Raw genomic sequence first — 15035 nt, forward strand, 5'->3', positions numbered from 1 at the left:
CACAACTTTCCTCACGGAAATATTTAACTTCTTAAAAAATCCTTCACCGGGGTCCCCCATCGTGCTCCGTTCCCTCTGATGCTCGGTAAGTGTTTTTCCCGTACTTTGCAATCGGTTCCCGGTGGCTTACCTCTCTGTGCCTGACTGTCACTAACTGCGCGCCCACCATTTTTTTCAGCATGGCGACCTGGTTTAGGAAATGCTCCACGTGTCCGAGGACCATGTCCATAACAGACTCGCATAATGCTTGCGTTTTGTGCTTAGGCCCGTCGCATGACGTCCATCAATGCCCGAGTTGCACACAAATGACCCCAAAGGCTGGCGCACTCAACTGGTTGTTTGCATTGAAACGCTCTGCTCCATCGACTCCAGCTCAAGTGGCTCTGACCGGAGAGGGTCCATCGACCTCTGAGACGCCTTGCCAGGAACATCGCGGAGTGGGTGACTGTCCATCACCGACACCCTCGAAGGCATCGGCATCATCGTCCTCGGTGCCAGAGAAGGACTGGACCGAGGTCCGAGGGAAACATCATCACCAGCACCGATGTGCGTCCCCGCCTGGTGCTGGCACCGATACCGCAGCGGCATCAATTCCTACCAAGCCGCCTGCAAAGAGTGCCTGGTGAGAGGAGCCCCCATACTCCTCTGGACCTGGGACCCCGAGGCGTTCCCCACTGATATTGGTGCCAGGTACTGACCCTCCACAGATTGCTGTGGAGTGTCTAGCCTGCCTCCTATCCCAGTCACAGTGCTATCAATGCCAGCCTTCAGGGAGGAATTGGACAAACTGGTCCAAGAGGCAGTGTTCAATGCCCTCCAGGGCTTTAAGTTGCCACTGGTGCCGGCCCCCATACCGGCGCCAGAACCGGCACCCTCAATGTTCTCGCCACTCCTCATCGGTGCCATGCTGACTCAACCCATGCCATTGGACACGCTGGCATCGAGTCGACCATTGAGGCCTTCCCATATCCCGATTCCCATACCAGGTTCCTCAGAGGATGAAGAAGGGGCTTCTGGCCCGATCCCTGCATGGGATCCACTGATGCTGGAGCCCGTTCCAGTGCCATCAGAGCTGTTGGTGCCTAAGCATACCTCATCCGCTTCGGTGCCCTGAAAGCCGGCACCGACTCCTTCGATGTCGGTGCCGCATCCATCAATGCCACTCGATATCCATCGATGCCACCTTGCCTTCTAGGCTCTGGCATCCTTCCTCCCTCAGAATTACCAGCAGGTGAGGAAGAAACTCCCTATGATCCATGGGAGGATGCATCCATTCTTCATCCAAGGAATTGCTTTCAGAGCCTTCACCCCCGGAAGAAAGGCGTCAATCTCCTCCTGAAGACCTTTCCTTTGCCAGCTTTGTCAAGGAGATGTTTGAAACTATCCCATTTTCATTGGTGACGGAGGAAGACTCTTGCCACAAGATGCTGGAGGTCTTACAATTTTGTAGATGCTCCAAAAGTGGTAATGGCGATACCAGTACATGATGTACTGCTTGACCTCTTGCACCACTTGTGGGACCATCCAGGTACTGTACCTCGAGTTACCAGAAAGACAGATGCTACGTACCTGGTTCAACAAGGCCCAGGCTTTCAAAAGAGCCAGCTGCCCCACCATTCTGTGGTGGTGGAATCAGCCCAAAAGAAGGCTAAAAATCCCGTCCACACTCCTCTGCTCCTCCAGGTAAAGAACAGAAGGCATTGGATGCATTAGGATGTAGACAGGGGTGGATTGACCTATTGGGTCACTATTGGGGGATCGGGCTTCCCCCGGTGGGCTGGTCACTCCTGTCACATGATTTTTTTTTTTTTAAATTATAAAGTTTCCAGCCAAAGTATTAGGGGGCGCCGCGAGCAGTGGTATCCCGAGGGGAGCAATACCCCCGGGCGCAGGGAGGCTCATGCGGCCACCAGTGACGTGTATGTAGAGGCAGATCGGCAGGGCCATGGTGGAGCTCACGTCACCACGGCCCAAAGAAAAAGATCGCGTTTAAATGCGCTGATGCTCCTCCTCCTTCTTGCCCGCGCGGTCCCGGAAGAAAACGTTGCCGGAGCTTCGTGGGCAGGAAGGAGAAGAAGCATCAGCGCATGTAGAAGAGGAGCAGCACTTGCGCTTACGGGCCGCCGCAAATCATTTCAGCGGCCGGAGAAGAGGAAGAGGCCCGGTAGCAGGGCCGCCGCGGCCCGAGAAGATCAGGGCCGCTGCAGAGCCCATCCTGTGGCGACCCGCGAAGAGGAGGCCCAGAGGTGAGAGAGAGGCTGAGGGTCTGTAGAGTGTGTATGTGTGCGTGTATGAGATGAGTTGAGAGATTGTGTGTGAGAGTGAGGACCTGAATGTTTGCAGAGACAGCATGTAAGAGCCTCTATGTGTGTGAGAGAGACAGCATGTGACAGGGAGAGCCTGTGCTTGAGCAAGACAGCATGTGGGAGTGAGAGAGAGCCTGTGTGTGTATGTGAGAGAGACAGCATGTGAGAGCCTCTGTGTGTGTGAGAGACAGCATGTGACAGTGAGAGCCTGTGTGTATGAATGATTGTATGAGAGAGAGCATGTGACAGTGAGAGCTTGTGCTTAAGCAAGACAGCATGTGGGAGTGAGAGAGAGCCTGTGTGTGATAGTCAGATAGACAGCATGTGCCAGTGAGAGACTGTGTGTATGAATGATTGTATGAGAGAGAGCATGTGACAGTGAGACCCTGAGTGTGTGTGAGAGAGAGAAATGCATGTGAGAATGAGAACCTGACTGTGTGTTTGAGGGAAGAAGATGGAGAGAAAAAAAGATAATGTAAAAGGAATTGGAAAAAAAATAAGAAAGGGAAGGTGGAAAAAAAAAGCCTGTGACCAACCGATTAGAAATCTAAGATCAGCCAGCAAAGGTAAAATAAAAAAAATAAATTACTTTTTAGTGATTGGCACATGTAATCTTTGGGAATGTGCAAGAATAGCACTTTCTCTATGCGGATCTCACAATGTACGAGATCAGCATGGAGAAAGTGGAAGCCCATGGGCCTGCACAGAAGAGGCAGCAGGATGGGCTTCAGTGTCAGTAGCAGCAGCAATCGGCGCCTCCCCAATAGCCATGTGGCAGCAGTGACAGTGGCAGCAGAGAAATGAGAGAGGCTCCGAGGTTGCTGGCAAAAGAAAGAGAGGGGTCTGCCTTTAGTGTGCATGTGTATGAATGGGAGTCTGCCTGGGGGTGTATGTATGTGAATGCATAGGTGCCTGCCTGGGGGTCTGTGTGTGAGAATGAATGTGTGCATGCCTGGGGGATGGGGAGGGAGTGTGAGAAAATGAATGGGAGCCTGTGTGTGTGTGAGAATGACTGGGAGCTTGCCTGGGTGTGTGTGTGTGTGTGTGTGTGAGCCAGTGAGTGTGAGAGCATGAGTGTGTATGAGAAAATCCAAGGGAGTAAGAATTTGTGTGTGTGGGGGGTGTGTGTGTGGAGGGGGAGAGAGTGTCTTAGAGCCTGTCAGTGAGAGCGAGAGGTTATGGTGGATATAAGAGCATGAATGTGTATGTATGTGACAGTGTATGTGTGAGAGAGAATGGACATGTGAGTATGTGTGAGAGAGAGAGGATAACCTCCTAATCCTCGACAATATCAGGGTGACTGGAAATCAAGAACTCCCACAGAAGGGGACAGCAGGGGCTTTTTAAAATCCTTATTAGTTTTAATTATTGAATGTTATTTGATATATGTGCTGTTTTGAAATATTTTATTAGTGTTTGGGATATTGTAAAAATGTATATGATTTTAATTAATAGAAATTCTATTTATCAGTAGTTTTAAAATATTCTTTTATTATGGTTTTACTATTATAACTGATGCTTTGTTTCTTGATTTTATTTGTTTTGTGAGGAATGGTGGTTCTATTTTTCTATTGTTAATACACAGAGTCTGGCTTCTTGGAGTTTCCATTTCAGTTTTTATCATTTGTGCTCCTTCATTTTGTATTCTGTATTTGGTGAGAGTTTGTGTTCTGCATGCAAAGACTGAGATGAAGCATTCTTTTAGAATGTGGTTTCTCTGTAGGGATCTGTGTAGTAGCTTGGCCTGTTCTGTTTTCCTGATAGGAGGTGTATTGATATTTTAGATTCTGGTGTAATATTTGTGGTATTCTTTTTCATAGGTGAGGTTGTTATTCTTTGAGTTTTGGCAAATAGTACTGTGTTGATACGGGAGGACCATGCCGAAATATAGGGGTGTGTACATATATATGTAAATTATATATGTAAATTATATTGTATATGTAATTGGGTACCCATGGGCCAGTATGGCGAAAAATCCCCCGGGCCACTGTTTTCCCTCAATCCGCCCCTGGATGTAGAGTCTTTCAAGGGTCCATGTTGATAGTGCAAATAGCAGCATATCAGTTATACATGACCCAATATAACAGAAATCTCTGGAAATAAGTCCAGGAATTTGCAGAGGCCTTACCACAGCAACAGCAAGAGACCTTGACCTCCATCCTACAAAAAGGATTGTAAGCAGGTGAACACGAGGTCAGAGCTGCTTACAACTCTTTTGAGACAGCATCCAGAGTCTCAGCAGCGGGCATTAGCACTAGGCATTGGGTCTGGCTCGAAGCCTCAGACTTACGCCCGGAGATGCAGGACAAACTTGCAGATGTCCCCTGTACAGGAGAAAACCTATTCAGGGATAAGATCCAAGATGCATTGGCCCAGTTAAAGGACCATCATGAGACCTTGCATCAACTTTCAACTGTCACCTCAGATGCACCCTCCGTAGCCCACAGGGCTATGCGCAGGGACACCAGGAAACAATTTTATAGACCACGTAAGTATTATCCTCCCACATCCCATGCTCGACCAGCTCGTGCCCCTCAGAGAGGACATGCACACCAAGCGAGGACACCTAGAGCGCAACCATCTCCACAAGCTGGTCCTCAAATGGATTTTGACTCCTTTCCAGAGAATAGCTGCCATCTCCCCTTGATCCCAGTGGGAGGCCGCCTTTTACACTTTGCAACCAATTGGCACCCAATTACCACGGACCAGTGGGTACTGTCCATCATAACCCACGGCGACCATCTAAATTTTTCATTTATACCCCCAGACTCCCCACCCAGGCTAGCATGGAGCTGGGACGATCACACAGCACTTCTTGAGTCAGAACTCTCAACCCTTCTGTATGCCAGGGCCGTACAACCAGTTCTCTTGACCCAGCAGGGGAAAGGATTCTACTCTAGGTATTTCCTAATTCCAAAAAAGACTGGCGGCCTCTGGCCTATTCTGGACCTCTATGCCTTAAACACATTTCTTTGCAAGGAACGGTTCAGGATGGTGACCCTAGGCACCATGCTACCTCTACTACATCAAAGGGATTGGCTCTGCTCTCTGGATCTTCAGGACACATATGTCCATATTGCAATCTTCCCTCCTCATCGCAAGTACCTGCGATTCGTGGTGGGTCACAGGCATTATCAATACAGAGTACTGCCATTCAGCCTTGCCTCAGCGCCCGAGTGTTCACGAAGTGCCTGGCAGTAGTGGCTGCACATTTATGCCACAAGGGCGTACACGTCTTTCCATATCTGGACGACTGGCTCATAAAAAGCCAGTGCAGACAAGGGGCCCTCGACTCCCTCGGTCTCACTATACGGCTCCTGCACTCACTGGGATTTCTGATCAACTACCCAAAATCCCACTTGACACCGTCTCACCATCTCTCCTTTGTAGGAGCAGACCTAGACACCACAGTAGCCAAAGGGTTCTTGCCCGACGACCGTGCAACCATGCTGTCCAACCTCGTCAGCTCTATCCACACTCGAAAAACAGCCTCGGCTCATCAACTTCTCAAGTTGGTTGGCCATGTGGCATCAACAGTCCATGTCAACCCAATGGCACGCTTAACCATGAGACTGACACAATGGACTTTAAAGTCTCAGTGGCATCAAGCCAGTCAGCCGCTTACGTCCTTTGTCCATATAACCAGTCAACTTTGTTTGTCCCTTACTTGGTGGACGCACAAAGCCAACTTACAAACAGGTCTACCCTTCCAGCAACCAGCTCCTTAGGTGACCTTAACCACGGATGCCTCTAACCTAGGTTGGGGAGCCCATGTCGAAGGCCTTCTAACCCAAGGGACTTGGACAAAAACCGAAGCGATCTGTCAGATCAACTTCCTGGAGCTTCGGGCAATGCGGTACGCCCTTTATGCATTCAGGAACTGCCTATCCAACAAGATAGTCTTGATTCAAACAGACAACCAAGTAGCAATGTGGTACCTGAACAAACAGGGGGGCACAGGCTCTTATCTGCTCTGCCAAGAGACGGTGCATATTTGGGCCTGGGCCCTGTCGCACTCAATACAACTGTGAGCCACTTAACTGGCAGGCACACAGAATGCAGTAGCGGACCACCTCAGCCGAAGTTTCCAGCCCCACGAGTGGTCTCTGGATCGCACTGTGGTGAGCAGAATCTTCCACTGATAGGGTCAGTCGACCATAGATCTCTTTGCGTCTGAACAGAACCGCACAGTGGAACGCTACTGCTCCCTACACAGGGACCGAAGAGCACCAACCATGGATGCCTTTGCCCACCCCTGGAACACAGGCCTGCTGTATGCGTACCCTTTGATTCCGCTAATCAGCAAGACTTTCGTGAAGCTACAACAGGACCGAGGCTTAATGATACTCATAGCCCTGTATTGGCCACGCCAAGTCTGGTTTCCCATAGTTCTCAACCTCTCTGTCCAGGAGCCCATTCACCGGGGCACAGCACCCAACCTCATAACACAGAATCACGGCAAGTTACGCCATCCGAACCTCCAGACCCTATCCCTGACAGCCTGGTTGTTGAAAGGTTGATACTACAACCCCTCAACCTTTCTACTAGCATCTTCAAGTTGTTGTAGCTTCACATAAGCCTTCTATGCGGAAGTCTTACCACTCTAAATGGAAAAGGTTTACAGGATGGTGCATACAAAAGGACCTTAACCCCTTTTCTTGCCTCACACCAGCACGCTTGGATTATCTCTGGCACCTCTCGGAATCTGGCCTACCGACTTCCTCCATACGAGTACATCTCAGTGCCATCTCTGCTTGCCATCAAGGAATAGGGGATGCACCGATAACGGCTCAACCCCTGGTGACTCGATTTATGAGAGGCTTAATACAGCTTAGACAATCTCTACGACCATGTGGTGCTTGCACGGCTCATGCATTCTCTTTTTGAGCCACTGCACTCCTGCGAACTCCGATATCTTACATGGAAAGTAATTTTCCTAGTAGCAATCACATCTGCTCACAGGGTAAGTGAGTTACAGGCCCTTGTGACCTACTCACCTTACACAAGGTTCCTCCTGGACCGGGTAGTTCTTTGAACTCACCCTAAATTCCTTCCTAAGGTGGTGACAGATTTTCACTTAAATCAGTCCATAGTCTTGCCCACTTTCTTTCCAAGGCCTCACGCTCACCCAGGAGAGCGAGCTCTGCACACCTTGGACTGTAAGTGTGCACTAGCATTTTATTTAGACCACACTACTACCCACAGGAAGACCACCCAATTCTTGTTTCTTTTGACAAAAACAAGCTTGGAGTTGCGATGGGCAAGCAAACTCGCTCCAACAGACTGTATTGAATTTTGCTACCAACAAGCAGGCCTTCCACTGCAGGGATGAGTGAATGCGCACTCAGTCAGGGCCATGGCAAAGTCAGCACACTACCATTCAGTACCGATTGCCGACATTTGCAGGGCTGCGACATGGAGCTCTCTCCACACCTTCGCAGCTCACTACTGTCTAGACAAGGCTGGATGACAAGACTCTGTCTTTGGCCAGTCTGTCCTAAGGAATTTATTCCCAGTGTAGAAATCCAACTCGTCCTACCTCGACCCGCTGTAAATTTCAGGCTGCCTCATCCTTGCCACAGCACCCCAGTTGTTATGCCTGTTGCACATGTTGTGTGCTGGTTGGCCTGATTTGTATGGCTCAGCCTGTAGCTTGCTTTCACCCATATGTGAGGACTACCATCCTGCTTGCCCTGGGAGAAAGCAGAGTTGCTTACCTGTAACAGGTGTTCTCCCAGGACAGCAGGATGTTAGTCCTCACGAAACCCACCCACCACCCTGCGGAGTTGGGTTCGATAATGTTTTCTTATTTTATTTTTCGCTCGTACTTTTTGCTACAAATGAGACTGAAGGGGGAACCCCTGGTGGCCACAGGGTTAGTAGCATGCTGGGCATGCTCAATGTGCCAGTCAAAGTTCTAGAAACTTTGACAAAAGTATTCCGTGACAGGGCGCCATCTGATGATGTCACCCATATGTGAGGACTAACATCCTGCTGTCCTGGGAGAACACCTGTTACAGGTAAGCAACTCTGCTATCCAGGGGACGGCGACAACACTCTGCACATCTTTAGCTAGTTCTGGAGATTTTCTGTTAAGAATAACTTGTATCATTTATTTCTCAGTAGTTCTCCATCATGTTTGTGGATATTATTGCTATTCATTCTGAGTAATTTGCAGATACGACATGAAAGTTATTCTGTGTTGTCCAGCTAAACAGCAGGGCAAGAACTGGGAACACGGCAACATAATTTAGAAGCACATATCATGAAGGGATTATTTGTCTCTTTCTAATAGTAGCTTGGGCCACTAGTGCAGAAAGCAAATTATTCCTTAGGTTGATGTTCCAAAGCAGCAGGGGAAGAAAAGTCTGTAGATTCATGCTGCTAGTAAACGAAAGGCATGATCTCTTTTAGAGAATCAGGAAACCTATAATAAATCTCTCCTTTCCTATAAAAGTCTGCTGCTTGTAGTCGGGGGTTAAAGGCTTAGTAGAATTACATATAGTTTACTTTGTGAACTGGCTCTGTGGTTTATTGTCACCTATAATAAAGTATCTGTGATAGATGCTGCTGTTCAAGATTTGCTATAGAAAGGAAGGAAACAGTTACTGTTACATGGTGTAGGCCTTTCAATATCATTGACTAATCTCTCATAGATCAAATGTATATGATAAAACTTTACAGTTTGAAATCCTGTTGCCAATGTTGTCCTGTGTGGTAGTTGGACTGTTGTCAGTCTCCATTCAGTTGGATTTACCCTCCCCCCCTCTATCTGACAGGTGAAAGCATGTGTTTGGAAGGTGCACTGTGGCGGAGGATCTGTGTTCTCATCCCCCTGTGTGAGCATCCTGCCACATCTCCTGTATATTGCTACCCTTGGAGGGCTGTTGCTAGCTGTAAATCCAGTAAGTGCATAAAAACCTTGGGGACCGTAATATTTTAGTAATCCTCTTAAGAGTATTCACAGTATTTTGCAAAATGGATCAAGGGATGAAGAAATTGGTTTATACATCTGTAAAAAAAATAAGCATTGCTATAATTTGACCCTTATGATAATTAAGATGTGGCCTTAGACAGTATAGTATATATCATTAATTATTGATTATAAAAGGGTTGAGTTAAAGCATCTTCATAAAATGTCCAAACAGAGTGAATGATGGCTTTGTCAAAATAGCAATGCAGCACGAAACATTGGCTTTGGGAGCCTCTTTTTTTTTTTTTTTTTTTTTTTTTTTAAGGTTCCCCGGCAAATGTGCTATCAAATATAATTGGGACAATTATATATTCTTTCAACAACTAAAGGTTTTTTTTTTACAAACCAAGAGAGCTATGCTACAGATTGATAGTATTTAGCATTCATCATGGTTAAAAAAATGAAGGGGTATAAGGGAAGCCTTAAACTATTATTGTATTTCCTAGGCATTTTTAATGCCATATTGTTTTTTTATTTTATACAATCTGTTTGCAATATTTTAAACAAGTGATCTGTTACGCACATGGACCACTCCACCTTACATTTTAGGTAATAGTATATAATTTGTATAGGTGATTTAGGGTGGAGTGGTCCATGTGCGTAATAGATCACTTGTTTAAAATATTGTTGTAATCAGATTGTATAAAATAAAAAAACAGTATGGCATTAAAATTGCCTAGGACCTCTGATTCACGTATATTGAACACTATAGGGTGGTCACAGAGGAGGGAATAGTCAGATGCTGCTGCCCTTCTGAGTGAGGGCAGCCAGATTCCTCTCTGGGTTCTTTCCATACATCCTCCTTTTCCTAACCACATTGTCTCATACCATGTTTTTAAAGACCCTTTCTGACACAGAAAACAAATGGTTCTAAACATGCACTATTGATGGCTTTCTATTCTATTGGAACGCTCTCCCCTTTCACTTCCTCTTGTGGTGTGCACTTGTTCGCCCATTTCTTCCCTTTGCATTAAAACAAACAAAAACATGCTAGACTTATTTGCAAGGAGGATAAGCTAAAAGGAAAAGAGAGTTGAGCATGCTCAGTTTAGCATGCTTATACTATTTAGCTTCCTTTTGGTAAGCAATAGGCTCATGTTATTTGACCAATGCAGTTTTGAGTTTCCATGCATGATAATAGCATGACCATGCTATTGTTGATTTTTTTTTTTTTTTTTATTGTGACCATGTTAAATCTTACAGTATCACTCGTTAAGGGGCATTTTAACATTCCCGTTCATTTTTTCTGCAAGGGCCATGTTAAGCTTTATATATCACAAGTGTATTGTATGAGCCCCTAAAAGAGCTGACCCAATGGATATTTATGGCATGTCCTATGCTGTAATTGATATTTTAAATAAACCTAAAATGTAAATATTTTGTCTAATTTTAGGATTAACATACATAGGGGTGTATAAAAGCAGCTTAACACTCAGAAGATAAATTTGTATCTTTTAAAGCACTTTCAAATTTCTACATGAAAATCACCTTGTTTGGGTATGGCTGTTGCTAGGAGAATGTATTTAAGGTTAGGAGGGCGAAATAAGATCTGTTGCCATGTGTGATTTCACACCTATAGAATAGAAGCAAGGGCCAGAATAATTTAATGGTCCATTAGAACCCAGCAATTAACCCCTCATTGGCTCTGCACGTACTGCCTCTGCCCCCATGCGACAGGCACAGAGACAGACAAACATCAATCAAACACAACACACAGTTTCCTTTTATTAATAGGGTAGGATGGTGTGCAGTGCACAGTAATGTCATTGCAATTGCTCTTTGGCTTTGGTATATTAGTAGCAATACAATTTTCTTTTAGTTCTTTGCCATCAAATTTTATCTTACAGCTTTGTTTTTTGGTATCTGTTATTCAAGAACAATTAAGATATGGGCAGCACAATGTATTTTAATAATATGAAAAATCCATAATTTGCATTTCTTCTTTTCAGAATACCGGATGTAGCATTTGGAAGTATTCCTGTGGCAAGCCATTGTTCTCTTCACCACAATGCAACCAGAAATATGTTTGTGTGGGCTGCGTGGATAAGAACCTATATTGCTTCAACCACTCTGGACAGAAGGTAAGAAAAACTCCAAGCTCCCTTTTCTGTTTATTTCTTCTTGATCAGCTTGAAGAACTAGAGAATTAATGCAACAGTAAGCCCTCAGATTTTATGGCTGTTATCGTACGCATTAATCCAATGAATCCTTGTCGATAATATAAAATATGTTACACTCTCTGCCTCGTCCTCTCATCCCACTCCTCCCAACAAAGTTGTTTAGGAAATCCCTGCTTTTGTAAAATAAATAAATAAATAAATTGTGCACTCTTTGTGAGCGCCTTTCACATACTTCGCCCTTGCCATGATTTGGCTCCCTCTGTTAGGACTGATCAGTCTCTTGTAGCCCATAAAACCGGATATAACTTGCTTGTTCCACCCGGTCTTCCTGAATGCAAAGAACTTAAGAAGTTGCATTACTGGGTCAGATCGAGGGTCCATCAAGCCCAGCATCCTGTTTCCAACAGTGGCTATAAGCCAGTTACAGGTACCTTGCAAGTACCCAAACATGAAATAGATCCCATGCTACTAATGCCAGTAATAAGCGGTGGCTACTCCCTAAATCAATTTAATAGCAGCCTACAGTGTTGCCATATAACCTACTTGATCTCTAGTCTTCTCCTCCTTGTTTCATGCCATTAAGATCTCTTTGTATCTGTCTCAAGCAGCATACAGTTGTGCTTATAAGTTGTGTTCTACCACTGTTTTGGTTCCAACACTTCTACTGGGAATCTATTCCATGTATACATCACTCTCTCAGTAAAAAAAAAAAAAAAGAAAAGAAAAGTACGGTATTTTCTCTTATGCCTTTTGAGTTTCCCTCTCTTTAGCTTTATATCATGATTCTTTGTCTTTGAGCTTCTCTTTCTATGGAAAATAAATACTACATATGCTTCCTTATTGAAACCTGTTAAATATTTGAAAGTTCATGTTGTATCTTCCCTTTTCTTACTTCCTTCTTCTGCATTATACAGTTGTGCTTATAAGTTTACATATCCCTGGCAGAATTTATAAAATGTGTAGCAATGTTAAGAAAACATGAGTGGTAAAACAAAACACATCTGTTATTTTAATGTGTTTCAAATTCACTATTATTCATCACAGAATAGCATAATTATTAAATAAAGCATAGCAATAAGGGAAATAATAAAATAGCCCTGTTCAAAAGTTTTGCATACCCTTGAATGTTTGGGCTGATAATATATACTCAAGTTGACCTACACAGGTTTAGATGACAATGAAGGGTAGGTATCCACACCTGTGCCTTGTTTGATTGTAATTAGTGTCTATGTATAAACAGTCTGAGTTTCTTAGCTCTTGAGAAACCCTTGTGCATTTCATCCAGAGCTGCACTGACTTTGGTGGTTATTGAAGCAAGGGGAAAGCAAAAGAACTGTCAAAGGATCTGTGAGCAAAAGTAGTTCAACTTTATAAATCAGGAAAAGGATATAAAAAGATATCCAAAGATTTGAAAGTGCCAATCAGTATTGTTCAAATTCTGATCAAGAAGTGGAAAATTATGAGTTCTGTTAATACTAAGCCACATGCAGGTAGACCAAGAAAGATTACAGACACAACTGCCAGGAAAACTTGTCGGGATAGAAAGAAAAACCATCAAACAACTTCTACTGAAATACAGGCTTCTCTGAAACAAAGTGGGGTGGGTGTTTCAGTATGCACAAGGAGATACTTGAACAAAAATGGGCTGCATGATAGAGTTGCCAGAAAAAAGCCATCGCTAACCAATGCCGCCAAACAGCACCTAGAGAAGCCTCAAAACTTCTGGAACAAAATAATTTGGAGTGATGAACCCAGAATTGAACTTTATGGTCACAACCATAAACGCTATGAAGAGAAGCACACCAATCCGTACCGTGAAGCATGGAGGTGGATCTCTGCTGTTTTGGGGGGTGTGGGTGAGCTACAGCAGCACAGGGAATTTAGTCAAAATTGATGGCAGGATGAATGCAGCATTTTATCAAAAAATACTGGAGGAATATTTGCATTCAGCCTGGAAGCTGCGCATGGGGCGCACTTGGACTTTCCAACATGACAATGATCCAAAACATAAGGCCAGGTCGACCCCTTCAGTGGCTGCTGCAGAAGAAAGTGAAGGTTCTGGAGTGGCCATCAGTGTCTCCTGACCTCTGCACCATCGAGCCACTTTGGGGAGAACTCAGACATGCAGTTCATGCTAGACAGCCAAAACATTTACAGGATCTGGAGGCTTTTTGCCAAGATGAATGGGCAGCACATAAGAAAATAAAGGGCCCCATTCACAGCAAATACAAAAGACCGCAAGCCGTCACTGATGCAAAAAGGGGGCAATACACAATATTAAGAACTGAGGGTTTGCAAACTTTTGAACAGGACCATTTTATTATTTCCTTTATTGCTATGGTTTGTTTAATGACTGTGCTATTCTGTCATGCATAAAATAGTTTAGTTGGAAACACATTAAACTAAACACATCAGTAAAAAATAACAGATGTGTTTTTTCTGATCATTCATGTTTTCTTAAAATGCTGCATATCTTACAAAGGAAAGTAAGTTCGGAACGGCGGGAAGTTTTCCCATCTAGAACTCAAGGAGGGCTTCAGTAAAATGATTTATAGATAATTTGCTGTGGCGAAAGCTCACAATCGAAGATACTGCTACATGCAAGGTTTCTATTAACTGGAGACATTGGAATTATCAGCTGTGAGAAGGAAGACATTATCAAAGACATTCTCAAGAATTCATAACTGGAAATATAGCTTTAATAAGTAAAGGAAGAAATTATTAAAGATATTCTCAAGAACTTATAATTGGAAACACAGCTTTAATAAGTAGTAACCATCATAAAACAAGTTTAAGAATTTTTAAAGAAAAACCAAAACCAAGAGGGCAAAAGACCAGTGATTGGAACAATTGGCTCATAAGAAGTTTCTGAGACAATCGGATCTTTTGCCAATACTGAGGTCTTCCCTCTATTATAAAACATTTTTTTCCCAAGACAATTGTTATAGTCAATAAAGTTTAAAAATTTTTAACTGTTAAATCCTACAATAGAGCAATCTCATTCATAATGATTTTTTTTCAGCAGTCTAATCATAACTAGTTATTTGTTTGATACTAATTGTATACTAGTTATTCCCAGATTTCTTTTTGTCTATCTTACAAATTCTGCCAGGGCAGAATTCTGAGCATAGCTGTACATTTTTAAGGTTCTTATGTCACTTTATTAATTTATTTTATTTATTTATTTGCTTTTATATACCGACATTCGTTGGCGTACATCACATCGGTTCACATGGCAACAGTTGGAATATGACTAGAGGTCGTACTATTTTACATTTAACAATAACTATGATTAGAACTAAGTTTTACATTTAACAATAACTGTGGTTGGAACTAAGGTTACAGGGTAACGAGAAATTAGGGAGCGAACTTTAATAAACTAGTGGCGGAAAGCCTTGAGGGGGCAAAAGTAACCAGAATAAACGGTTAAACAGGAGAGACGGTACATGTAGCCAGGATAAACATTTAAACAAGGGGGACGGTGGGTGTTAAAGGGGGGATTAGTGGGGGGGAGGGTCTCAAGTTGGATGTGGTGTGTAAAGAGATTGCGGGAGGGGTCTAAAAGGAATGAGAGCGGAGGGAGGGGGAAAGGAAAGTGGTGGGGTGGGGGGGAGGGGTTAAGTGGGGAGTTGGTAG

At 44.2% G+C, this 15035-nt stretch overlaps 1 protein-coding gene across 4 annotated transcripts in view; it reads left to right on the top strand.

The window, feature by feature from the left end:
• The window catches only part of AASDH (aminoadipate-semialdehyde dehydrogenase), a 139415-nt gene that overhangs the window by 120693 nt on the left and 3687 nt on the right, over positions 1-15035 (top strand). For all 4 annotated transcript variants that reach the window (XM_029587262.1, XM_029587279.1, XM_029587270.1 and 1 more), the window contains 2 exons: positions 9086-9211; positions 11229-11360. In XM_029587262.1, the coding sequence (XP_029443122.1) occupies positions 9086-9211; positions 11229-11360 (258 nt within the window). The remainder of the gene's footprint in view (positions 1-9085; positions 9212-11228; positions 11361-15035) is intronic.

The sequence above is a fragment of the Rhinatrema bivittatum genome, chromosome 1 (assembly GCF_901001135.1).
Source record: "Rhinatrema bivittatum chromosome 1, aRhiBiv1.1, whole genome shotgun sequence".
Lineage (NCBI taxonomy): Eukaryota > Metazoa > Chordata > Amphibia > Gymnophiona > Rhinatrematidae > Rhinatrema > Rhinatrema bivittatum.